Source organism: Natrix helvetica (assembly GCF_964273705.1).
Source record: "Natrix helvetica genome assembly, chromosome: 7".
NCBI lineage: Eukaryota > Metazoa > Chordata > Lepidosauria > Squamata > Natricidae > Natrix > Natrix helvetica.
The window spans coordinates 8,083,257-8,110,010 of NC_138558.1; the positions used below are offsets into that span (position 1 = coordinate 8,083,257).

General features: G+C 46.2%; 1 protein-coding gene across 1 annotated transcript in view; it reads right to left on the reverse strand.

Moving 5' to 3' along the window:
- Nucleotides 1-25,226, reverse strand: part of SCARB2 (scavenger receptor class B member 2) — a 30,381-nt gene extending 5,155 nt beyond the window's left edge. Inside the window, exons 1-11 of the mRNA XM_081960393.1 lie at nt 24,867-25,226; nt 22,691-22,848; nt 17,737-17,884; nt 16,093-16,281; nt 14,414-14,505; nt 12,674-12,793; nt 9,054-9,232; nt 7,803-7,921; nt 7,232-7,305; nt 4,772-4,823; nt 2,742-2,900 (exon numbers count right to left, since the gene is read on the reverse strand). Coding sequence (XP_081816519.1) covers nt 2,742-2,900; nt 4,772-4,823; nt 7,232-7,305; nt 7,803-7,921; nt 9,054-9,232; nt 12,674-12,793; nt 14,414-14,505; nt 16,093-16,281; nt 17,737-17,884; nt 22,691-22,848; nt 24,867-25,211 — 1,635 coding nt within the window. The 5' untranslated portion in view covers nt 25,212-25,226. The remainder of the gene's footprint in view (nt 1-2,741; nt 2,901-4,771; nt 4,824-7,231; nt 7,306-7,802; nt 7,922-9,053; nt 9,233-12,673; nt 12,794-14,413; nt 14,506-16,092; nt 16,282-17,736; nt 17,885-22,690; nt 22,849-24,866) is intronic.
- Nucleotides 25,227-26,754: the final 1,528 nt, after the last annotated feature.

Sequence of the window (26,754 nt, forward strand, 5' to 3'; positions counted from 1 at the left end):
AGGTCATAAAAGGGGGCCAGGTAACTCCGGGACAAGGCACACCGTCATAAGTACGAGCCAGTTTGCCAAGAGTCTGAATTTTGATCCCCTGACCCTGGGGATGCTGCAATGATTGTTAAGTGTGGAGTTGCTTTTTTTTAAAAAGTAATTTTTAAATTTTATTTACAAACATGTAAAATACACACACACAAAACTTAGACGTACACCACATTTACACAATACAATACGAACAGGAGCTTCCTGTTCTTTCTAATAGCAATTGCCAATCGATATCGCTCACCTTATATTGTTTCCCCTTCTATTATATTTCATTTGCATTTCACCATTCTTAACCCTCTTATCTTACTCCTCTGTCTGCTATATTGGCTGATTACCTCTAGTAAATTTAAACCACCTGGATACATATATATGTGTTAATTCTCCTTAACTACTATTTTTGGGCTTTTGTTATCTTCCTTCATTGATCCTTGTTTCTTTCCTCCATCCACCTATACCATTTATCCCATATCTGGTAGTATTCTGTTTCTTCTTTTCCCTGGATTTCCTTTGTTAATTTGTCCATCTCGGCACAGTCCATAACCTTTCTTATTATTTCATCTTCGCTTGGTATTAATTTGTTTTTCCATTTCTGAGCGAAGGCAATCCTCGCCAGGGAAAAGAAGAAACAGAATATTACCAGATATGGGATAAATGGTATAGGTGGATGGAGGAAAGAAACAAGGATCAATGAAGGAAGTCAATAAAGCCCCAAAAATAGTAGTTAAGGAGAATTAACATATGTATGCACTCAAGAGAGTTTAAATGTACTAGAGGTAATCACCCAATATAGCAGATAGATGAGAGGGTTAAAAATGGTGAAATGCAAATGAAATATACTAGAAGGGGAAATAACATAAGGAGAATTGTATCGATTGGAAATTGCTATTAGAAAGAACAGGAAGTTCCTGCTCATACTGTATTGGGTAAATGTAGTGTATGTCTAAGTTTTGTGTGTGTGTATTTTGTATGTTTGTAAATAAATAAAAATATTGAAAAAAAAGAAAAAACAAGATACAAACTGGGTGATTAATCTAAGATATCATCTTAGTGTCTTTTGTTTCGTTTTTAAATGGTTCCAGCTAAGCCGTCCCAAGGCTTCCCAAGAGTTGAGAGTGGATGACCCGAGGCCTGGGTTATTAAAGCAGAACAATTTAATCTCAAAACTGGTTCACACATGTATATTTATATGTCATGAGACTCAAAGTTCCAGACAGTCCCTTGTTTGAGCCCATCGTAAGGGAATAATATTCATTCATGAGGTACAATTTTTAATTAACCAATAGGAATGTCTGCACCCATAGACGTTATGATGCCAATAAGTGGCTGCTACATGTGCAAAATCAGGCTTTAAGATTTCAGAATTCTTAAGGGAGAAGCTCCCTCACTGAGCTTGGAGACACCAGGAAGAGACGAATTTTGCCATGTCTTACCATGTGATACAAGTCAGAATGTTGCTGAGATGCCTTTTACTGTGGGGCTATTAAACCTCTCCCCTAGAATGAACAAGTAAGTAGGTGAGGAAGGAAGGGAGGGAGGAAAAGAAAAGGGAGGGAGGGAGGAAAGGACGGAAGGGACAGGATGGATGGGTGGAAGGAAAGAAGCGACAGGATGGATGGAAGAAAGATAGGAAGGAAAGAAGGGACAGGATGGATAGATAAACAGATGGAAGGGAGGGAGGGGCAGAATGGATGGAAGAAAGGAAGGAACAGGATGAATGGATGGAAGGAATGAAGGGGCAGGATGGTTGGATGGAAGAAAGGAAAAGATAGATAGGAAGGGACAGGATGGATGGATAGAAGGAAGAATGAAAGAAGCGACAGGACGGATGGATGGATGGAAGAAAGATAAATAGGAAGGAAAGAAGGACAGGATGGATGGATAGATGGATGGAAGGGAGGGAGGGGCAGGATGGATGGATGGAAGGAAGGAAAAGATAGATAGGAAGGGACAGGATGGATGGATAGAAGGAAGAATGAAAGAAGCGACAGGACGGATGGATGGATGGAAGAAAGATAAATAGGAAGGAAAGAAGGACAGGATGGATGGATAGAAGGAAGAATGAAAGAAGCCACAGGACGGATGGATGGATGGAAGAAAGATAAATAGGAAGGAAAGAAGGACAGGATAGATGGATAGACGGATGGAAGGGAGGGAGGGGCAGGATGGATGGATGGAAGGAAAAGACAGGATGGAAGGAAGGGAGGGAGGGACAGGATGGATGGATGGAAGAAAGATAGGAAGGAAAGAAGGGAGAGGGTGGATAGATAGACGGATGGAAGGGAGGGAGGGGCAGAATGGATGGAAGAAAGGAAGGGAGGAAGGGACAGGATGGATGGATGGAAGGAATGAAGGGGCAGGATAGTTGGATGGAAGAAAGGAAAAGATAGTTAGGATGGAAGGGACAGGAAGGATGGATAGAAGGAAGAATGAAAGAAGCAACAGGATGGATGGGTGGGTGGGTGGATGGACGAAAGATAGATAGGAAGGAAAGAAGGACAGGATGGATGGATAGACGGATGGAAGGGAGGGAGGGGCAGGATGGATGGATGGAAGAAAGGAAAAGATAGGATGGAAGGAAGGGAGGGAGGGACAGGATGGATGGATGGATGGATGGATGGATGGATGGATGGAAGGAAGGAAGGAAGGAAGGTGCTTTTAAAATAAAATAACGGGGAAATGAACAGACCTACAGACAACCTTACCTCCTCTTTTTTCCCCCTGGGCCAATAGGTGACTCCCAGAAATACGGCTCCACAAATAATTCCCAGTGCCAGCATGATGAACGGGACAGCTTGGACCAGATTGGATTCAAGGAGAGCCTCCCGGAGTTTTCCTGCATTTTCATTGTCCAGTAGAAAACTCTGAGAAGGGAAAGAATGAACAAGGAGGTGGGGAAGGAAGGAGACACAACTTGGGTTTATCTGCCCATTCCAATCGTGGCCAAGCGTGGTTTTAAGAGGGAGAAGAATGAGCCCCCAAACTTTGCATTTAAAGTCAGGAGGTTCAGGAAAAACTAAGCAAACATACACTTGGGAGGGGTGTTGTGGCCCACCAGCAGCCAGCAGAGCTGGCAACAGATTCGGACAGTGAGGAGGTCAGGGAGGAAGATGGGCCAGTCCTGGAGTCTGGGGAAGGCTCTGATGAGGGCTCTGTGTCGGAGGCAGAGAGGGGGCCAGAGCCGTCTGACAGTTATCAGCTGCCTTCGGAGTCAGACATCAGTGAGGCAGAAGAACAGCTGGAGCCTGTTCCCAGTGTGCGCCTGCACAGAGCTGCCAGACGAAGGGAGCAGCTAAAGAACAGGGGTCGACTTGGGAGTAAGGCCACAGGTGGACGATGAATGCCCCCCCCCCCCGAGGAAATAAAAGAGGAGCGAAAGGGGAGTGGATTTTGCAGGAGACAATGAGTTCATGCCTGCATTTTTACCAAGTATTGCGGCGTCTGAACGATATCGGCCCGGCCACTTTCCAAGCCTGATAAAGGTCGATAATTGTGAACTATCTTGAAAGACTGTGGGAGAGGGAAGACTTTGCTGGAGAGGAATTCACCGTGAGTTAAATAAAAGGGGTTTATCGGGACGAGGACTCAGCTTCGTGCTGCTGGGGACGCCTAGGTCAGAACAAGGGGGTGAATTCTCTTGAGTTGTTGGTTCCTCCTTCTCTTGGACTTTATGATCCATAGATTGATGCCTCTTCTTAGAGCAGGGGTGTCCAAAGTTGGGAACTTTAAGACTTGTGGACTTCAACTCCCAGAATTCCCAGCATGGCTGGCTGGGGAATTCTGGGAGTTGAAGTCCACAAGTCTTAAAGTTCCCAACTTTGGACACCCCTGTCTTAGAGGTAAGGCTGAAATGGTCAGACCTGCTAGCACTTCCTTGGCTCCACTTTTTGAGAAAGGTGTAGTTTTATTAGCAGTAGACGTATATACCACTTCACAGCTCTTTACAGCCCTCTCTAAGCGGTTTACAGAGTCAGCATATTACCCCCCAGCAATCTGGCTCCTCATTTTACTGACCTCGGAAGGGTGGAAGGCTGAGTCAACCTTGAGCCTGGTGGGATTTGAACTGCCAAATTGCAGTCAACCGGCAGTCAGAAGAAGTAGCCAGCAGTGCGGCATTCTAACCGCTGCGACACCACAGCTCTTAAGAAGTGTATTGCAGTAATGCATAGCCGGAACTGATAATTGCGCGGCCAAATACCTAAGATCAACTTTTCCCTTCCTTAAACAGCCTCCCATCGCTTACACAAATGCACACACACACGACCAATCAGATTCAAGCAAGATGTTTTCAGTTGATACGCAGCTGCTTTCTTCTCCCAGTTGGGTGACCTTGAGGCAGCATCTCCGGGAGATGCAGCCGTTACTTTCGCTTTCCCCGAAGCAGTCCTCCTCCCATCCACCCTCCCCAGAGTACATGGCAGACTGTCACCGTCATTGCACGGTAATGAAGCACCCAAGCAAGCGTTAAGGTGGCAGCCAGTAGGCTTTAAAACACGGTAAGGAACTCGGGTGGGCCCTCCGGAGCACCGTACCAGAACGGTACACGGTGCTCCGGGCAGGCTCCAGTATGCTTGTACTGAGGCATACCGCCTGCAACCCACCACTGGTGGCAGCTGACGGAAATGTCCAATTTGTTCTCATCCGCCACGCATCAAGTTTACGCTTCCCTTCCCAGATTCAGAGAACTTCCTTACGATACCCAGAGTGAAGGTGGGGATGTTTGATCAGGGCCTACCTCATTTACAAACATCACTGGATAGGGCATCCTTTTGATATTCCCCGTTTGGCTGAAATAAGACAAAAAAAATACAGATAAAACCAGCGTGTTTTCTGGTGAGTCTCAAGAGAACAATCCTGCTTTGAGGTGCACACGATGGGAAAGCATCTCATTAGCCTTCAGAGCTCAGGAAAAGGGGATACAGGTTGTCCTCGTTGAGCGACCACTATTGAGCTAGGCAACCCAGTTGTTAAGCGAAGGAGTTGCCAAGGGAGACTGCAATTGTCCTGATAAATGCACTTCAGCTTTCCTTTGCGTTATTAACAGAATTGGAAGAGATCTTGGAAGTCTGTAGTCCAACCTCCTGCTCAAACCGGAGACCCTATACCAGTGATGGCGAACCTTTTTGGGCTCGCGTGCCACAAGTGGGGGGAGCGCAGGGGGGGTTGAGTGCGGGTGTGCCGCACCCATAATGCAACGCGCGAAACCCCCCCCCCAGTGCGCAAGTGACTTCCGGTTTGCTCGGAGGGTCGTTTTAAGCGCTCCGAAGGCATCAGGGAAGCCTCAGACGGTCCCTGAAGCCTTCGGAACGCTTAAAACGACCCTCCGAGCAACCCGGAAGTCACTTCCGGTTTGCTCGGAGGGTGGTTTTAAGTGTTCCGAAGACTTCAGGGACGGTCCCTGAAGCCTCCGGGGGGGTGGGGGGGGGCTCTTTTCGCTCACCCCAGGCTCCTATAAAGCCTCTGGAGCCTGGGGAAGGCGAAAAATAGCTTTTAAAAAGGTGAACTCAGCTGGCCAGCGCGCGCATGCGCGCTCGCTAGCTGACAGGGCAGCATCTCGCGTGCCCTGACAAATGGCTCCGTTTGTTACTTGTGGCACGTGTGCCATAGGTTCGCCATCACGGCCCTATACCCATGATGGCACACGGAGCCATATTTGGGGAGGCGCAAGTGCACCGGCAGCTGATTTTCAGCCTTCTGGAGGGCTGGCGGAGACCATTTTTGCCCTCCTCAGGCTTCAGGAAAGCCTCTGGAGCCTGGGGAAGGCGAAAAACAGGCACAACAGGCCAACCGGAAGTTCAGAAACAATCCATTTCCGGCTTCCAGAGACATTCCAGAAGGCCAGGGAGGGACATTTTCACCCTCCCCAGGCTTTAGGAAAGCTTTTTGGAGCCTGGGGAGGGCGAAAATCCCACCCTTCTGAAGACAAGCAGTTCCACTGGTTAATTGTCGTCACTGTCAGGAAATTTCTCCTTTGTTCGAGATTGGACGTCTCTTTGTTAATCTTCCATCTGTTATTTCTTGTGCGTAGGGAGAATATGTTGACCCCCCCCCCCCTCTTTTCTGGGGCAGCCCCCTTAAATTACTGGAAAACCACTATCAGGTCACCCTTAGTCCTTCTCTTCATTAGACTCGACCAGGGGTCCCCAAAACTGGCAACTTTAAGACTTGTGGACTTCAACTCCCAGAATAGTGGCAACTTTAAGACTTGAAGTCCACAAATCTTAAAGTTGCCAAGTTTGGGGACCTCTGGAATAGGCAAATCCTGTCCCTCCAACTATTCATCCTAGGTTTTAGCCTCCAGGCCCCTAGCAAGGTTGCTAATGTGAGGATTGGTGGCAAAATTTATTCTCCATCGCCATCATTAACTGGGGACAGCTGTGAAACAACCGTCTTAGTTATCTACCGAAATTATTTTTTCATACTAGCTGATTTGATTGGGCTGCCTGTTTTGCTGAGCTCAGCCTGTAAAGAGAAATGCTGTCTGCTGCCTGCTTCATAAACCATGGTCTACTTCATAAGCTGGTTTTTCTGCTGAATGTCTTTCTCGTTATTTCAATTCGCCGATGCATGATTTGCATCTATATGATTCCTTTGATTTATGCATACATTATCGTTCCATTTGTACATGCATTATTCTCCTGCTTAATGGAATGAATATACATTGAACAAATAAATAAATAAATAAAATATTCTCTTCAGATCAAGGATTTGTTTTAAAAAGCTTCTTCATTTTGTTAAACTGTCTAGAGCAATAATAAAGCAGTCTTTAAAAAATAAGTCTAATAATTTGAACATTCTATAGGCAATTATAGTTATTGACTTATCTCTCTGCAGCAAACAGCCTGATTAGCACAAGAAAAAAAAATCTGCCTCTGCCTCCCAGCAATTTGCCTCTTGGAACAAAAAGCAAGTTTCACTTTCAATTTCTCCCGATCATCAGCTGTTTCAGGCTGCTATAGCCTATTGCAGCCTCCGCAAGCCCCATTTTCCCCGTTTACCGCAAGGAGGTAAATTGCTGGGAGGCAGAGGCCAAAGGGTGGGGGCCGGTGGGTGGGGCAGGGCTACATTCAGTGTATAAGACGCACCCAAATTTTCACCCTCTTTTAGGGGGGGAAAGGGGGCGTCTTATACTCCAAAAAATAATGTAAATGAATAAATAAAAAAACATCAGCCAGGTTCTCCATACAATACTTACATAAATTCAGGCATCGTTTCAACAAAAACGTTGATTTGCATTCGTTTGTTTGCTCTCACCACAACTCCGGTTAGCTGAAAGGAAAAAAACAAGCGTGCTTTCACATAAAAATCAAACGTATTGTTTCACCTGTTATCATCACTTTACCAATCCAGTTCAGGATTTCCGGCACACCCACTCGGTGCCAAAAAGGTGAACATCACTGTCCTATTTCTCAAACTTCTTTTAAAAAGTTGACGTTATGCTCTATGAGCAGGCAGCCAATGACATACAGGTAGTCCTCGACTTACAACAGTTTGTTTAGTGACTTATTCAAAGTTACGACAGTGCTGAAAAAGCGACTTATGACCAGTTTTCACACTTACGACCATTGCAGATTCATTGACAGAGGCATGTTATTAACTTAAGAGCTGCAGCGGTTCACTTTGCCGCCGTGGCAAGGAAGGTCATAAAACGAAGCAAAAGGCACTTAACCACCATCTTAGCAACAGAGATGTAGGGCTCGATGGCAGCCGTAGGTAGAGGACCACCGGTAGATGATTTTTGAGGTTCACAGGAATAAGAGACTTACTGGGTTAATATCAAGAAACGTGTCGTGATTCTGTTTATTTGGGTGCATGCCGTCCACATTCTTGACGTAGCTATCCTCGGCACGGAAGAAATGTGGGAGTGATAAGAATATCGGGGCCCCTGTAAGAAAACAACAAAACTGCTAAAAACAAACAAACAAGGAGGCACCCAAGTATTTTAAAATACCTCCCCTACACACAACCAGATTTCAAACGCAGCATGCTTCCAATTTGTGCTATCGCGCTCATTCATCCCATCTGTGAAAAAAATCAGACAACCGTTTGCAATCAAAAATTCTGTAGTATTGGAAATTATAGAGCACTGTCCATGGAGATTCTCGGTCATCCATTCTGGGTCATGGATGTCCCAAAGTTGCTGTTTTCACAGGCAACTGGACTCTCCTGTTTTTTTCTCTGAAGATGTTTCGCTTCTCATCCAAGAAGCTTCTTCAGCTCTGACTGGATGGTGGGGAATGGAAGGATTGATACTCCTTGCAGACCGCTGGTCCTTTGCATCCTTTTTAGGGAGTCGTTGAGGCCACTTGGGGGTTTCTCTGTGCCCTCAGGGTCACCATGGGTGGGGAGCTTTCTTGGAACTGCTGAAAGGACTGTGTTGTAGACTGGAGATAGGTGATGTCGTATCCCTCCCCCTTTGTTGACTAGAGGACTGTTCAGTTTTGACATAAATGGCCTCTTTGAACCCTTATTGGGTTCTTATTGGGTAGTTTTTAAGGGTAATTTTAATGTTTATTTGTATTTTAATTTAAATATTGTACAGTCCATATCCTACCTCCTCCGTTTACCTATTTGTATATTTAAGTATTTCTATATTTTGTATTCATAGTTTTAATATGACTGTACACCGCCCCGAGTCCTGTTTAGGAAAGGGTGCGGTTTATAAATTAAAGATTATTATTATTATTATTATTATTATTATTATTATTATTATTATTATTATTATTATTATTATTTGAACCCCTCTTTCAAACCAGCGGTCTTCTCCGTCCAAAATGTGGACTGTCTTTGGACAGACATGTGTTTGCTTAATGACCACGTGCCCATTTCATGACCACAGTGTTTATTGAATGAGAGCTGCAAAAGTGATCGCAACATTGGGTCAGTGATGTGGGTGCCTCGACGTACGACCCTCATGACATACGGCGGACCTTCCGGGCTCCCTTACGGTTGTAAATCTGGGACAACCTGTCAAAAGGACTGGGTACTTGACTCCCTCGGGTTTGGGACTCACTCACCTTGTTTGCAAGCTGTGACATTCAGGATTCCAGAGCCCATACAGTGCCCGGCAGGGACACAGAATCCGGCGTTGTCTGGATTAACCGAGACATTGGCAAAGATTGCCAAGGGAGGTGTAAACCGGTAAGTTGGAATTCCCAAAACGGTTAACTCTTCCTCGAAAGTTAGGTAGATGGATCTGGAAAAGAACAAAATGGTATTAAAAAATCTGCACTCAAAACCCTAAGTCAGTGATGGCAAATCTTTTTTGGCTCCCGTGCCAAAAGTGGGGGGAGCGCAGGGGGGGGGGTCATGCGCAAGCGTGCCATACCCATAATGCTATGCGCGCGACCAGGGACACTCCCGCCCCGCTTTTGGCACGGTTTTTTCGCCCTCCCCAGGCTCCAGAGGTTTTCTAGTCCCTTCCGGTTTGCTCGTAGGGCCGGTTTTTGCCCTTGGGCGCCTTCAGGGAAGCCTCCTGAAGGTGAAAAACGGACCTACGGGAAACCCGGAAGTTTGGGAATTGTGACTTCCGGTTTGTCTGTGTTGCCAGGGGAAATTTCACCCTGAGCTAACGAGGTCTAGAATCGATGGTTTTCCAAACAGCATATCTTCAGAAAAAGCAAAAATAAATACCCGAGAACATGTTCTAATGAAAACAAAACTTTTAATACGCGTGCCATAGGTTCACCATCACGGGCCTATGACCTGCGCAGTAACTCATCAGCTCGGCTAGCAAACAATTAACACAGTGACAGTCCGTAGGGCCAATTTTCGACCTCTGGAGGGCGAAAAACGGCCTCAAAAGAAGGCCAGCTAACAGGGCAGCACCTGGCGTGCCCTAACAAATGGCTCCGCGTGCCACCTGTGGCACGTATGCCATAAGTTTCCCATCACATCCCTAAGTGTTATATCATATTTTACAAGCCACAATGGTTGAGGGGTCCTTGGTGCTCTCCGAGCTTGGTGGTTTTCTTGCAGACGTTGCATTACCAAACTAGGTAATATCATCAGTGCTAAAAGGGAATGGGGTTTTGTGCTCTTATTTTTATATCCTAGAGCCGTGATGGTGAACCTATGGCACGCGTGCCACAAGTGGCACGCGGAGCCATTTGTCAGGGCACGCCAGGCGCTGCCCTGTCAACTGGCCAGCGCGCATGCGCGCGCTGGCCAGCTGAGTTCACCTTTTTAAAAGCTATTTTTCCCCTTCCCCAGGATCCAGAGGCTTTATAGGAGCCTGGGGAGGGCGAAAAGAGCCTCCCCCGCCCCCCGGAGGCTTCAGGGACCGTCCCTGAAGCCTTCGGAATGCTTAAAACCACCCTCCGAGCAAACCGGAAGTGACTTCCGGTTTGCTTGGAGGGTAGTTTTAAGCGCTCCGAAGGCGTCAGGGAAGCCTCTGGAGCCTGGGGAGGGCAAAAAAAACATGTAAAAATGGGGGGGTCGCGCATTTTCCGCGCATGTGCACTGGGGTGATCGCGCGTTGCATTATGGGTGCGGCACGCTTGCACTCGACCCCCCTGCGCTCCCCCCACTTGTGGCACGTGAGCCAAAAAAGGTTCGCCATCACTGTCCTAGAGGCTTGCCCTGTCACTGTTGGTGGGAATGTTCTTGATGGTTTGCTGTTAGCTTGTTTCTCTGTATTGGTAGTTCCTTCATTGACGTATTATTTGATTGTTGGTTTAGTATTAATCTTGGTGTTAATCTCTGCTGATATGGGTATTGACCAGGGGTGAAATGCTACTGGTTTGGACTGGTTCACTGGTAGTAAAAAATGCTACCGGTTCAGGTGAATGGGTATTTCCGACGATCAGCTGTGACACGCGACTTATATTAGATTATTTTATAATCTAAATCGCGTGGCACAGCGGATCCCCCCCCGCCCGCTGTTCTACTTACTTTTGCAAGAGTGCTCGGTAGCAGGCTCCGCTCACCCGCCTGGACGTCACGTCCGTTTTTGACCTGTGCGCATGCGCGGAAGGCCCTGTACATGCACGTAAGTGGCGCGTGCATTCACATTTATGAACTGCTAAGTAGATTTCACCCCTGGTATTGACTGCCGGTAAGGAGGACTTTTGGTCTTTTAGCTTCCTTTGGGGCTTTTTTTATTGTCTCTTTTGAATGGCGTGTAAATGTTGTTTATCTGTGTGTGCCTGTCGATGGCCAATTTGTCTGAATGCTGGGCTTCTAGAAATATCTCCGATGTTTTTGGATTTGGCTTGGTCTCTAGAGTTTCCCAGCTGAAACTATGGTTAAGTCTGCCAACATTTTGTGAAATTAAGGAGTTTATATCGTGTCTTTTGACTGCTAGTTGGTGTTCACAGATGCGCTCTTCTTAGTTTTCTTCCTGTTCATAATGTCTGCAAGAACACAACCATGCTTAGAGAGAGCATCAAGGGTGCCACAATTCAACCCTGAGGTGTAAGTATTCTCTTATATTGATACCACAATGGCTGTGCTCACTTAGACACGACACAGGTAGTCCTCAACTTATGACCACAACGGAGCCCCAAGTTTATGTTGCTAAGTGAGGAACTTGTTAAGTGAGTTTTGTCCCATTGTACGACCTTTCTTGCCACTGCGGTGGCGCAGTGATTAAAGTGCAGTACTGCAGGCTACTTCTGCTGACTGGTGGGTGCCTGGAATTTGTCAGTTCAAATGTTACCAGGCTCAAGGTTGACTCAGCCTCCCATCCTTCCGAGGTGGGTAAAATGAGGACCCAGATTGTTGGGAGGCCATAGGCTGACTCTGTAAACCGCTTAGAGAGGGCTGTAAAAGCACTGTGAAGCAGTATATATAAGCCTAGGTGCTATTGGTTAAATGAATCACTGCAGTTGTTGAATTACCATATTTTTCAGAGTGTAAGACGCAGCGGAGTATAAGACGCACCAAGATTTTGAAGAGGCAAATTTTTTAAAAAAGTTTTTGCACTCTGCAGACCTCCCCCAAACAGCCCGTTTTTCGCCAACAAAATGGCATGAATAGTCTTTAGGAAGGCTTCCAGAGTGCTCCTGGGGGCCGGGGTGGAGGGCCCCAAAAATGAACAAAATCCGGCCTGTTTTTCGCTCATTTTTGCCCTCCCTGGCCCCCAGGGGCACTCTGGAAGCCTTCTAAAGGCTATGCATTTTTGCAAAGGGGGCTGGGTTTCGGGAGTCCAAAAATGCTGTATTCAGTGTATAAGACACACCCAGATGTTCACCCTCTTTTTTGAGGGGAAAAGGTGCGTCTTATACTCTGAAAAATACAGCATTTTTGTATTTTTTGTATATGTTTTTGCACTCCGCAGGCCTCTCAAACCTTCTGAAGGCCTCATTTTTTGTGAAAAACAGGGCATGCAGAGAAGCCTGCAAAGTGCTCCTGAGGGCTGGGGGGGGGGGCAAAAATGAGCAAAAACGGCCAAGTTTCCACTCGTTTTTGCCCACCCCAGCCCCCAGGAGCTCTCTAAAAGCCTCCCAAAGGCTATACACGTCCATTTTGGTAAAGGGGGCGGGGTTTCGGGAGGCCAAAATGCTGTATTCAGTGTATAAGACGCATCCATATTTTCACCCTCTTTTGGTGGGGGGGGGGAGGTGCGTCTTTTACTCTGAAAAATACGGTATGTTTCAGTCTTGAATTCCAGGCAGCTGCTTCCCGCTCTTCTTACCTGCAGAAATCTGTAGAGAAGATATAGAGCATTTCATCTTTGGTGAGCAGGGAGTGAAACGTCCCTCCGTCTGTCCCATTGATCATGTTACAGCTGGGTGTTGTCCACCAGTCCAGATGGCTATCAGGAGAAAAGATCAGAAGGAATCAAAGATTAGTTTTACGAGATGAGAGAGATTTTCCTGCCGGGTCGAAGATCAAAAGGCCTCTTTCATCCAGGATCTGATATTTCTCCACAGAAATTGTGAAAGCAAAGTCTGCGATCTAATTACAGGCTTGGGTTTTTCAAGACAGGGCAATCCCTAATAAAAACCCACTCAGAATAATTTTTTTCCCCCCACAAGCCGCCTTCTGTCTTCATCGTGATTACGGGTTTTCCCGAAACCCAACTCGCCAAAAAGATAAGAGGCGATGTTCCTTGAAGCATCTTCCTACGTTTTCTGTACTGAATCAGAGGCACTGAGGAAGAAATCATTCTTAAAATTCCCGTCAAGATTGAGTCTGTGAAGAATGGAGGTTTAACTCACGGAGGCTGAACGGCGGCATCTGATTTTTTTTTTTTTTAATATTAAGAATCTTTGGGAACGAGAGGAAAATCCACTAGATCTAATGAAACATTTTGGAATAGGAGGTTTGGTCTAGGGCAGCGATGGCGAACCTTTTTTGGCTCACGTGTCATAAGTGGGGGGAGGGAAGGGGGGGTCGTGTGCGGGCATGCCGCACCCATAATACAATGCGCGACCCCCCCAGTGCGCATGCGCACACTACAGGTGCGACCCCTCATTTTTTGCATGCTTTTTTTGCCCTCCCCAGGATCCAGAAGCTTTATAGGAGCCTGGGGAGGGCGAAAACAGCCTCCCCCGCTCCCCCCCCCCCCGGAAGCTCTCCGGAGGCTTCAGGGTCAGACATCAGTGAGGCAGAAGAACATCAGGAGCCTGTGCCCAGTGTACGCATGCGCAGAGCTACCAGGAGAAGAGAACAGCTAAAGAACAGGGGTCAACTTGGGAGTAAGGCCACAGGTGGATGATGAATGGCCCCTCCCAGAGGAAATAAAAGAGGAGTGGAGTTTGCAGGAGACAATTAGTTCGCTTCATTGGTTCGTGACTCTCCGAGGCTCCTTGCCAAGTTTTGCAGATATCGGCCTGGCAGCTCTCCAAGCCAGATAAGGTCTATGACTGTAAATCCTCCCTTGCTGGATGTGAATGAGCAGAATTCACAGTAGATTAATAAAAGGGGTTTTTGGTCGGGTCAAGGAGTTTGCGTCATGCTCTTGGGAAGCCTCGGTCAGAACACTTTGAGCCAGTCACCATGATACTGTGAATTCTAGTTCCACCTTAGGCATGAAAGCTGGCTGGATAACTTTGGGCCAATCACCAGGAGATGGTGAGTTCTAGTTTTGCCTCAAGTAAGAAAGCTGGGTAAGTGACTTTGGGCCAATCACTAGAAGACAGTGAGTTCTAGTCCTGCCTTAGGCATGAAAATTGGCTAGGTAACTTTGGGCCAGTCACTCTCCTCAGCCCAATTTACCTCATAGGAATCTTGTCATGGAGAAAACAGGAGGAGGAAAGGAGCATTAGGGATGTTCTCTCCACCACCACCACCCCCTTGAGTTATTTAGAAAGAATGATGAAGGCGGGATAAAAATAAAATGAATGAATTAAACTGTAAGTTGAGAATTACAACGTGCACTGCCACAGAGATAAAAGAAGACAAAAGAAGAAGAAGAAGGAACAAACATTACTCTTTGCCATTCCATTCAACTACTCTTGTGAAGTCCAGATAGTTATTTTCTCCAGATAACATGACATATTCACCGTCATCTGTCGCATTCATCTACATAGGAAACAAACAAACAAAAATATCCAGCAAGAAACGATTTTTACTTTCAGGCAGCTTTTCGAAATGGTCCCAAATGGGAATAAAGTATACACATATTAGACGCAAAGATTCAAGACAATTCATGGTTTATTGAAGCCTACGTCCAAGAATCTGGCCAACTAAATGGTCAGCACTAAATTGGTGCCGGATAAGGGGTCAATAAGAGACGCGGTGGCTCAGTGGCTAAGACGCTGAACTTGTCAATCAGAAAGGTCGGCAGTTCAGTGGTTCGAATCCCTAGTGCCGAGTAACGGAGTGAGCTCCCGTTACTTGTCCCAGCTTCTGCCAACCTAGCAGTTCGAAAGCATGTAAAAAATGCAAGTAGAAAAATATGGACCAGCTTTGGTGGGAAGTTAACAGGGTTTCGTGCGCCTTCGGCGTTTAGTCATGCTGGTCACGTGACCACGGAGACGTCTTCGGGCAGCGCTGGCTCTTCGGCTTTGAAAACGGAGATGAGCACTGACCCCTAGAGTTGGGAACGACTAGCACATACGTGCGAGGGGAACCTTTAGCTTTACAAAGGGGTCAATGGAATTCAATCAGGGCTGGTCTTGGGTCTCTTGTGGTAACTCAAGGACTCTAAACTGATGACATGTTTTACTCGACCCTCTAGCTCTGTCTACTCTTCTTCTACGTCCTAAGTCAGTGATGGTGAAACTTTTCGGCACCGACTGCCCAAATCGGAACGTGTGTACATGCGTGTGCGTGCGCCAGAGTGCCGGAAACCCGAACACCAGCTGGCTGGCATGCACATGCCTGTTTTTTTGCCATTTCGGGATGTTTTCAGGTAGTTTTTTGGGCCATTTTAGGCCCAATCTTTGTCCTTTTTCGGGCCAAAAACGAACCAAAAAACAGCCTGAAAACAGCCAAAAAATGGCCTGTCACAGAACTAGGCCTCAGGACTATTTTTCTCTCTTTAAAAAAACACTCTTAAAATTGTCATAAACCTCCTGGAAGTCTAATGCATCTACTTTATTTTGCTTCCTCACAATATATCCTGTGCCAAAAAGAGACCGGCAAGCTTGTCAATTGCCTTTTTTTGTGCCCTCTTAACGGGGAAAAAAAAATCTATCGAGAAAAAATGACAATCAGCTGTCTGAAAGGGCCGCTGTCGATTACTCTCACTTAAGAGACAGAAGCCACAATGAGATGCTAATAAGCAGACTATCCAGGAGACGTTGGAGTCTATAGGATATTGGACAAGCACAGCATATTTTAATCGCTGCCCTGTTTAAAAAACAGCAGGGGTAACAATCCTCAAGCAATATTCATCAGGAGCAGCCAAGACTGACTAGGTAAGCATTTCTGTACTCGCAAGGTAGCACAGGACTTCGATGGAAAGCTGAGGAAGGGGAAAAAAAGAATATAAAGCTGTATTGCAGGGGGTCCCATCCCCTGGGACACTAGTGGGCTGCAGCCCCTTTTGAACCGGGCTGCAGAAGTGGCGAGTGAGCAGGCCACCGGTGAAGGAAAACGTGCATCAAATAAAAGCAAAGATATAAGAAGGGTAGCCAATCTACCCTTGATGACAAAAATGTTTACCTGTGCAAAATAGCCGAAAACCGGATCGACGCTGGGGAAAAATTTGTGTACCGCCTGCAGAAACTTATCCGTGTAACCCCATAAAATCTCTTGCACTGTATGGATGGTGAACATATCTTCTTCGTAAGCCAGCAGCAGTAGCTCGGCAGGAAAATGGAAAGGCGTTCTCCGAGCCATATTCATGGCCGTCTGATACGAAGGAAGAAAAAAAAGAGACGCTAAGACTTTTCTTATTATAAAATTGTTATCTGTAACAAGAGGCATTTATGGGTTGCTGGTAGTCCCCAACTTACAACCGTTCATTTAGTGACTGTTTAAAGTTGCTGCGGTGCTGAAAAAAGTGACTTATGACCGTTTTTCATACTTTCAGGTGGTCAAAATCTCCACATTCAAGTGGTCAAATGGTTCATATTTATGGCGGCTGCCTGGGATCGGGTGATCCCGTTTTGTGACCTTCTGCCAAGCAGAACCAATGGGGAAGCCAGATTCACTTAACAACGGTGTTACTAACAACTGCAGTGATTCTTTAATAATAATATTATAATGATTCTTTATTGTCAGTGCACAACGTATGTACAGTGAGATTGGTTGAGCTCCCTCAATGCACCGCCCCAACACAATACAACCCCTCCCCAACACTTAACAACTGCGCCAAGAACGTAAAATGGGGCAAAACTCAATAACTATCTCACTCAGCCACGGAAATTTTGGGCTCAATTGTGGTCATAAGTTGAAGCCTACCTGTATTTTTCTCCCCATTACGGTGATCACTGAGGGGTAAAAAAAGCTAACAGTTAACACAACTGTGTTACAAATGTAATCACGGCAGTGCTTCACTCAACAACTTTGGCAAGGAAGGTCGTAAAATGGGGCACAACTCCCTTAACAACTGTCTTGCTTCGCAACAGAAATTTGGGACTCAATGGTCGTTCTAACTGGAAGACTACCTGTATTTATCAGGTACTCAATAAAAACATGGAAATGTAAGTGATGGGCAGAACGAAAGTTATAAGGTACGGTATTTTTCGGAGTATAAGATGGACCGGAGTATAAGACGCACCAAGGTTTTGAAGAGGCAAATTTAAAAAAAAAGTTTTTGCACTCTGCAGACCTTCCAAAAACGGTCTGTTTTTCGCGAAAACAAGCCTGGTTTTTTTTTTTTAAAAAAAAGAGGGCATGAATAGCCTTTAGGAGGCTTGTAGAGTGCTCCTGGGGGGGTGGGCCCCCCAAAAAACGAGCAAAAAATGGCCTGTTTTTTGCAAAAATGGGCCCATTTTTTGTCAAAAAAGGCCCCATGTTTTGTCAAAAAAGGGCATGCATAGTCTTTAGGAGGCTTATAGAGTGTTCCTGGGGGCAAAATTGAGCAAAAAGCCCGTTTTTCGCTCATTTCTGCCCTCCCCATCCCCGAGGAGCTCTCTGAAAGCCTCCTAAAGGCTATGCACGGCCATTTTGATGAAGGGGACGGGTTTCGGAAGGCCAAAAATGCTGTATTCAGTGTATAAGACACACCCAGATTTTCACCCTCTTTACTGAGGGAAAAAGCTGCGTCTTATAGTCCAAAAAATACGGTAGTTAGTCACAGCTTTAAAAAATTTTCCTCTTTTGGCCTCATTTTGCTACCCAGTAACAAATCTCAAGACTTACCATTGCGGGCAAATTTACTGTCCGGATCCGATCCACTTCTGGGTCACCCACGGACAGTTCTCGCTCAAAATAGTAAGTGGTTGGTTGAAAAGAAGACACCTTTGAGTCGTTCTCCAGAATGTGTACGTCCCGTCGAATTTTCCACTCCCTGGCACAAAAAGAGCAAGAGGGGGAAAAAATGCTGTTTTCTACCACCAATGTTTTCCAAACTAAAGTCATATAAAATCCAACTCCTAAGGAAATTCGAGGTTAAGGTTTTGTCGGCAAATACTATCTCCATGCTCGCCTTAAATCAGTATATCTCAAACGTGGCCACTTGATTTGGGCCCAATCACCAGGAGATGGGGAGTTCTAGTCCCGCTTTAGGCATGAAAGGCGGATGGTGACTTTGGGCCATTCACCAGGGGACTGTGAGTTCTAGAACCACCTTAGGCATGAAAGGCAGAAGGTGACTTTGGACCAATCACTAGGAGACTGTGAGTTATAGTCCCGTCATGGGAATGAAAAGCGAATGGTGACTTTGGGGCAATCAAAAGGAGACTGTGAGTTCTAGTCCTGCTTTAAACTTGAAAGCTGGATGGTTGACTTTGCCCCCCCCCCACCTCTCTCTCTCTCAGCCCAACCTACCCCACAGGGTTGTTGTTGTGGGGAAAATAGGAGGAAGGAGTGTTATGTATGTGTGCTGCCTTGAGTTACTTGTAAAAGTAATTAAGGCAGCATTTAAAAAAAAACTAATACATCCGTCAGAATAAAAAGGGAGTCTAAGTTGTTGTTTTTCAACAGAGGTCAAAAATATCTCTGCTCAACTTTGCAAATAAAATAAAACAGCTAACAAGCCCAGGCGCTTACTTTGAACACAACGTCATTATAAAAGAATGTAGCTTCCTAGCCAAGAAATTTCCCCAAAGGCGGAACAACAATGCTGGGTTAAAATTCGGAAATTTGTGGAGGAAATTATCACCGTTAGTGAGATTCCAGATGGGTTTATTCTCCCCGTTCATAACTTTTGCTAGAGGCAAAAAAATAAATAAAAGATTATAAGAAGAAAAAAATCCAGCAAATACAGCAATAGATAAACACCTGTTTATCTGTTTTGCCTAGCTAACAAAAGGCACTTTGACTTGACAAAGACTGCAGTCATTTCAGCTGCCCAGCCAAGCAAAAAAAAATAAAAATTAAAAAAGCTACATAAAGGCCTATTTAAGCTTGCAAACACAAAGGGGACTTCAGTTCCCTGAATTTCCTATTAAAATTCAGGCTCACTGTTTCTTGCCAAGTCCGAGCAAAAACCAGGAGAACCGAACGAGATAGGGGAAAAGTCTAGAAAAGAAGATTTTTTTTGCCCGGGGTTAAAAAGCTTTTTTCCAATTGCAACTGATCTTCTGTCCTTTTAAACTGGCATGGCGTCCTGTACCTGAAGGAAATTTGCACAGATGTCCAGTGGACAAAGCTGCCTTAAATTAGACCACAGATCCGGAGAACGAGGAACGCTTAGGGATTTAGTAAAGTCTCTAATAGAATTATTTCCTTTTTCCCCTCTGGGAGGTAACGAGAGATGAGCAAAAGCTGAAGCAATACTAAAAGTAATGCCCTTACTACAGGGGTGTCAAACTCGATTTCATGGAGGGCCGCATCGGGGTTGTGTTTGACCATGGGGGGGGGGAAGCTCGACATCACTCGTATCGGGGGCGCCTGTGGGGGCCCAAGCGCTCTACTAATGAAAACAGGCTCCCGAGCTCTGTTTTTGTCTGCAACGGCCTCCTGCAACCCTCACCTTCCGTGAAAACGGAACTCCAGAGGGCCGCTGTTAACTCCCCACCAAAAGTGGTTCCTATTTTTCTACTTGCATTTTACATCCTTTCGAACTGCTAGGTTGGCAGACGCTGGGACAAGTAATGAGAGCTCACTCTGTTACACGGCGCTAGGGATTCGAACTGCTGAACTGCCGACCTTTCGATTGACAATCTCAGCGTCTTAGCCACTGAGCCACCGTGTCCCACTGCCTATATTAGGTAGATGCAAACCTCTAAGCCACGGGCTCTCCTTCCTTTGACTATATCAGGGGAGAGATTAAGTGTTTTTTTCCCGTGAGACCAGTCTATCGGGGCAACCTGGTCTACCCAAATATAGGTAGCATATTCTCCTGCGCTAAGCTATGAACCATGGTTTATGAACCTAATGACCAGCTCTGCGAAGCAAACTAAACTACAAACAAACCAGCCGCACAATCCGTGAACTGATCCTGAAGGCAACCAACAGGTTACACACATGCCCTGGATTTGCAACTGGATGTTACGAACTGTTATTCATAAGGAGCCGCCACATTAAATCACACTGCATATTGCAACATATTGCAAAACATGCAGGCTGAAGCCAACGAGGCAAGGATCCCTGATTCCCAGGCCTGAGGAAACTGCTACATAAGCAAGGGAGAAATTGCAAAAAAAAATATTCATGGTTGGAATATTCTAAGCAATCAGTTTTGGGAATGTCTGCTTGGCAATGCAGAATGTGAAGAGGGTTGAATCGGTGGGCGGGCAGGAGAATTAAAGGCACCAGCTCTGAAAATATAGGGTGAGCCTCTCTCCCATTACTGAGGCTAACAATAGCACTTAAGACTTATATACCACTTCATAGTACTTTACACCCCTCTCTAAGCAGTTTACAGAGTCAGCCTATTGCCCCCAACAATCTGGCTCCTCATTTTACCCACCTCAGAAGGACAGAAGGCTGAGTCAACCTTGAGCCAGTCAGGATCGAACTGCTGGTAGTGAGCAGTGTGTTAGCCTGCAATACTGCACTCTAACCACTGGGCCATCGTGGCTCTAGAATCTAGTCCAGAATATTAGAACCTAGAATCATAGGGCTAGAAGGGCCTCAGAAATTTCTACTCCCTGGTCAAGGCAGGAGACCTTATACTATCCCAATCCAATGGCTGTTCAGTCCATTTTTGAAAACCTTCAGTGATACAGCCCCCACAACTGTGGGGGGGGGGGGGGGGCAAGACATTCCCTTGATTAATTGTTCTCACTGTCAGAAAATTTCTCTAACAACCTGATTTGGTCTCTTCATATGTTATATTTAGTGAAGTGTGGGGGGGGGGGGGAAATCTGCATTTCCCACATCGGATGAGGAGAGCACATATTTCTCCTTCTGTCCTCGCCACTTTTTACAGAGACACGATTGAGAGCGTTTTAACAAACAGCATCCGTTTGGTTTGGTGCCAGTAGCGCCTCAGATAGAAAGCCCATACAGAGAGTGGTAAGGACAGCGGAGATGATTATATGAAGCTCGCTTTCTGTTATTCAGGATACTGCTTATAAGCGCTATATTCTTAAGGGCCCGAAGCATTGTTAGAGACCCCACACACCCACTTTATGGTCTGTTTCTGTTGCTCCCCTCTGGGAGGATGTTTCAAAGTACCTATAGCAAGACTGCTAGATTCAGTAACAGCTTTGTTCCCATCCCTCTTATAAATTCGCAGGATTCTTGTTTCGTCATGTATATGTATACATTTGAACTAAACTGTGATGTTTCTCTGTGTCATAGGTATGTTTGTATGTGCGGGTATATGCATAATGGTTATCTTTTGAGAGCTGAATGCAATGAAATTTCATTTTAATGTAGGCTGATTAGTGTCCATTTAAGTGACAAAGTTCTAGTTCTGTTTTATTCTATTCTATTCTATTCTTTCCTATTCCTATTCCATTCCATTCTATTCTACCTTAATCCTATTCCTATTCCTGTCCTGTCTGGTCCTATTCTATTCTATTCTTTCCTATTCCATTCCATTCTATTCTACCTTAATCCTATTCCTATTCTATTCCTATTTGTGTCCTGTCCTATTCTATTCTATTCTATTCTATTCTATTCTTTCTTATTCCATTCCATTCTGTTCTACCTTAATCCTATTCCTATTCCTGTCCTGTCCTATTCTATTCTTTCCTATTCCATTCCATTCTATTCTACCTTAATCTTATTCCTATTCTTATTGCTAGTCTGTCCTGTCCTATTCTATTCTATTCTATTCTATTCTATTCTATTCTATTATTATTCTATTCTATTCTACCTTAATCCTTCTGTTGTGGCCCGCCAACGGCCAGCAGAACTGGTAGCAGATTTGGACAGTGAGAAAGTTGTGGAGGAACACGCCCCAGTCCTGGAGTCTGGGGAAGGCTCTGATGAGGGCTCTGCATCGGAGGCAGAGAGGGGGCCGTCTGCCAGTTATCCGCTGCCTTCGGAGTCAGACATCAGTGAGGCAGACGAACAGCTGGAGCCTATTCCCAGTGTGCGCACTCGCAGAGTTGGCTGATGAAGGGAACAGCTAAGGAACAAGGGCCAACTTGGGAGTAAGGCCACAGGTGGACGATGAATGGCCCCTCCCATAGGGAATAAAAGAGGAGCGAAAGGGGAGTGGAGTTTGCAGGAGACAATTAGTTTGCTTCATTGGTTCATGACTCTCTGAGACTCCTTGCCAAGTTTTGCAGATATCAGCCTGGCAGCTCTCCAAGGCAGATAAGGTCTGTGACTGTAAAATTCACCCTTGGAAGAATTTGCTGGATGTGAATGAGAGGAATTCACAGTAACTTAATAAAAAAAGGTATTTTGTCAGGACAAGGAGTCTGGTTTGGGGAAGCCTAGGTCGGAATACTTTCTCTTCAATAGATACCTAGCTCCTTCAGCCGTTCATGATACAATTTAGCTTCCAGTCCCCTGATCTTCTTTGTTGCTCTTCTCTGTACAATTTCGAGGGTTTCAGCATCTTTTACACAACCCATCTCTACAGCTTACTGCAAATTGCAAGCTCTTTTCTTTGGGAAACAGAAGCTCACCAACGACCTCCAAATTTTCCGTAACTTCCGGGGGAACATTCCGTGGGAAATCTTCTCTACTAAATCTCTCTCCCTCCCCCCCGCCACCGGTATAAGGTTGAAAAGGAAGCAAGTCACCTTACCTGTAGGTGTAGGGGCCAACTTCCTTGACGATAGGGCTTTCCCCTTTTAGCACTTCTAAAGGATTAGTCAAGTTAAAAAAATAGACCTGCAGGAGAAGGGGTATTGGAGGATGCTCCCAGAATTCAAAAGCTTCCGAATTATTTCTTAAGATCGTTCCCTAAAGGGGAAAAAAAAAGGAGAGAAAGAAAGCAATGGACTTCTAGCAAAAGCAAAGCACACAATTGTACATGAAGGCAGAATGAGTTGGAGGGGACCCTGGAGGTCTTCTAGTCCAACCCACTGCTCAAGCAGGAATCCCTATACCCGTGATGGCGAACCTATGGCACAGAGGTAGCACGCACAGTCCTCTGTGTTGGCATGCATGCTGTCGCCAGCTTTTCTTCTGATGTGCCGGAAACCAGAAACAGGCTGTTTTTGGCCTGAAAAATGGCTGAAAACAGCCCGTAAATGACCCCAAAAATGCCCTGGAAATGGCCCAAAAAACAGCCTGGTTTTGGCAGTTTTCAGACCATTTTCTGGGACATTTTTAGGTTGTTTGGGGCCATTTTGATGCCTTTGGGGCCATTTTTCAGGCCTTGGGGCCATTTTGGGCCTTTTTCTGGCCATTTGTGGCCCAAAAAACAGATGAAAACGGGCCTAAAAATGCCCCCCAAAATAGGCATGTGCGTGCTGGCCAGCTGGTCTTCGGTTTTCCAGGGCTCTGGCGCACGAACGTTCTGGTTTGGGCACTCAAAGCCGAAAAGTTTCGCCATCACTGCCCTACAACGCTTTAGACAAATAGTTTTGCAATCTCTACTTTAAAAAAACCTCCAGTGATGGAGAGCACCCACAACTTCTGGAGGCAACTTCTGTCCCACTGATGAATTGTTCTCACTGTCAGGAAATTTCTCCTCAGTTCTAAGTTGCTTCTCTCCTTGATTAGTTTCCACCCATTGCTTCTTGTCCTACCCTCAGGTGCTTTGGAGAAGAGCTTGCCCCTCCCTCCTCATCTTTGTGCCACAGAGAAGAGGGAGGTCAACCTATTCTTCAAAGCACCTCAGATTTCGGAACGCCGCTATCATTTCTAGGACTCACTGTTAACGCAGCGGTTAGAAAAGAGATGTATGAAAACTACAAATTGTGACTCTACCTACAAATGTCACTAGGAAATAAGCTTTTGAGGTCCTTTTTTGCAGACATTTCATTACCGAACTAGATAACATCATCAGTGCTAGTAAGGATTGGTCATTTGATCATTTTATATAGTAATGGTTTCCCCAGCCAGTGTTGGTAGGAAATGGAATGGACTTGGTGATTCCTTGACTGGGTTGTTAATTACTGTTCGTTTCACTTGTCTGAAAGCTATAATCATGGAAGTGCCATACCAAATATCACTCCCACCAATACTAACAGGCCAAGCCCCCTGGCACCAAAGGAGACGGTGAAACCGTTCCTTAAACCCCAGGAGCACAAGTTCCTTCGTGGTGCATAAAGAACGGTCACATCGTCTCCTTTGGTGCCAGGGGACTGGAGGCTTCCTTCCCAGTCCCTTGGCACCAAAGAGACGATGCAACTGTTCCTTAAGCACCACGAGGACAAGTTCCTTAAGTACCGCCTGTGCCACAGATTGTGGGGCTTAAGGAACGGTTGCACCATCTCCTTCGGATGGGGAGGCTTTCTTCCCAGCCTCCTGGCACCCATCCTGTGCTCTCCTGTGCCACACACGGTTCATGGCGCTTAAGGAAGGGTTACATCCTCTCCTTTGGTGCCAGGGGGCTGAAAACTCCATTCCCAGCCCCCTGGCACCAAAGAGATGATGCAACGATTCCTTAAGCCCCATGATCTGTCTGTGGCACGGGTAGGCACAGGATGGATGCCAGGAGGCTGGGAAGGAAGCCTCCAGTTCCCTGGCACCAAAGAGACAATGCAACCGTTCCTTAAGCACTATAATCTGTGGCACGGATGGGTGCCAGGGGGCTGGGAAGGAAGTCTCCAGCCCCCCCCCCCCCGGGCACCAGAGAGACAATGCAGCCGTTCCTTAAGCACTATGATCTGTGGCACAGGATGGGAGCCAGCCAGGAGGCTGGGAAGGAAGCCCCCAGCACCAAAGGAGACTACGTAACCATTCCTTAAGCGACCACTCCCACCCCCACTTTTTCCCTGCCGGGGAGATGCGCGCCCGGCGGCTCCTCTCACCTGCTTGATCTGGCCGTCCACCAGGTTCTCCATGATGTGGGCCGCCAGGAGGGCGATGCCGGCGATGAGGAAGGCCGGCGCCAGCAAGCCCAGCGTGACCAGGCAGAAGCGCTTCATGGCTGCCGGGAGAGTCCAGGAGGCGCCTGGAGGCCGCAGAGGGAGAGGAGCGCAAAGATGCCCAGCCCGAGAGAGCGCCGCGGGTAGCGGCCCAGCCTCCTCCTCCCCCTCCTCCCCGCGGGCCCCTCCCGGCTCCGAGGGGCGGAGGAAAGCCGGGAAAGGCTTCGCCTCCCCCCCCCCCCCCACCCGCTGCTCACTTTCGATTTCCTCGGCTGGGAATGAGCTCATCCTGGATCAGCTGGTGGGGAGGCCCCGCGTCCCTCTGGCCTCTCCCCTTCCTTCCTTCTCTCTCTCTCGTTCTTTCTCTTTCTCTCTTTCTCTTTCTCTCCTTTCTCTCTCTCTCTCGTTATCTCCTTTCTTTCTTTCTCTCTTTCGTTCTTTCTCTCTGTCTTTCTTTCTTTCTCTTTCTCTCCTTTCTCTCTTTCTCTCCTTTCTCTCTCGTTATCTCCTTTCTTTCTTTCTCTCTTTCGTTCTTTCTCTCTGTGTCTTTCTCTCTTTCTCTTTCTCTCCTTTCTCTCATTTCTCTCTCTCATTTCTCTCTCTCTCTCGTTATCTCCTTTTTTTGTTTCTTTCTTTCGTTCTTTCTCTCTTTCGTTCTTTCTCTCTGTGTCTTTCTCTCTTTCTCTTTCTCTCCTTTCTTTCTTTCTTTCTCTCTTTTCTTTCTCTCTCTCTTTCTCTCCTTTCTTTCTTTCTCATTTTCTTCCTCTTCCTCTCCTTTTTCTTTCTTTCCTTCCCCCTCTTTCTCTTTATTTCTCTCTCTCTCCTTTCTTTCTCTCTCTCTCTCTCCCTCCTTTCTCTCTTTCCCTCCTTTCTCTCTCCTCCTTTCTTTCTTTCTTTCTCTCTCTCTTCCTCTTTTTCTCTCTCCCCTCTTTCTCTTTCTCTTTCTCTCTTCCTCTTTCTTTCTCCTTTCTCTCTGCCTCTCTCTTTCATTTTTCTTTCTCTCCCTCCTTTCTCTCTATTTCTCTCCTTTCTTTCTCATTTTCTTCCTCTTTCTCTCTCCCCCTTTTTTTCTCTCCCCATCTTTCTCTCTATTTCTCTCCTTTCTTTCTTTCTTTCTCTCCCTCCTTTCTTTCCCTCCTTTCTCTATCTCCTCTCCTTCTTTCTTTCTCTCTCTCTTCCTCTTTCTTTTTTTTCCTCTGTCCCCTCTTTTTTTATATTTCCCTCTTCCTCTTTCTTTCTCTCTCCCCCTCTTTCTCTCTCTCCCCTTTCTCATTCTCTCTCCCTTTCTCTCTTTCCCTCTTTCTCGTTTTCTTCCCCCCTTTCTCTCTCTCCCTTTTTCTCATTCTCTCCCTCTTTTGCTCTCTCCCTCTTTCTCCCCCCCCCTTTCTCCCTTTCTCTCTTACTTCCTCTCTCCCTGACCCACTGCCCAGTTTGCTGCTTCTTTGCCCCGCTTTGCATAGTTGCAGATTTCCAAGAAAGAAAGAAAGAAAGAAAGCCTGATGTTAAAGCTTTCTCCAGCTCAAAAGGGTGGAAGCTGGGCTGGAGCAGCTGGTGGGGTTCCCCTGCAATTAAGGGAAGGGCTAGGTCTTTTGGCTGAGGGGTGACTTGCCTGCTAAGGGGGAGGCTGGGTGGAAGCTGATGTACAAGCATTCGTATTAAAACCAAAGAACTAAGCACAATAACAACACACAAAGTCCATATTAAAACCATAAAACTAGACACTTTAAAGCCTTAAAAACAACCAAGGCCTAGCACCATGACAAGCATCTAATGTGCAATTCTCCAATCTTATCCCAGTGCCTGGGGCGAAAGGCTAGGTTTCCCGCAGTAC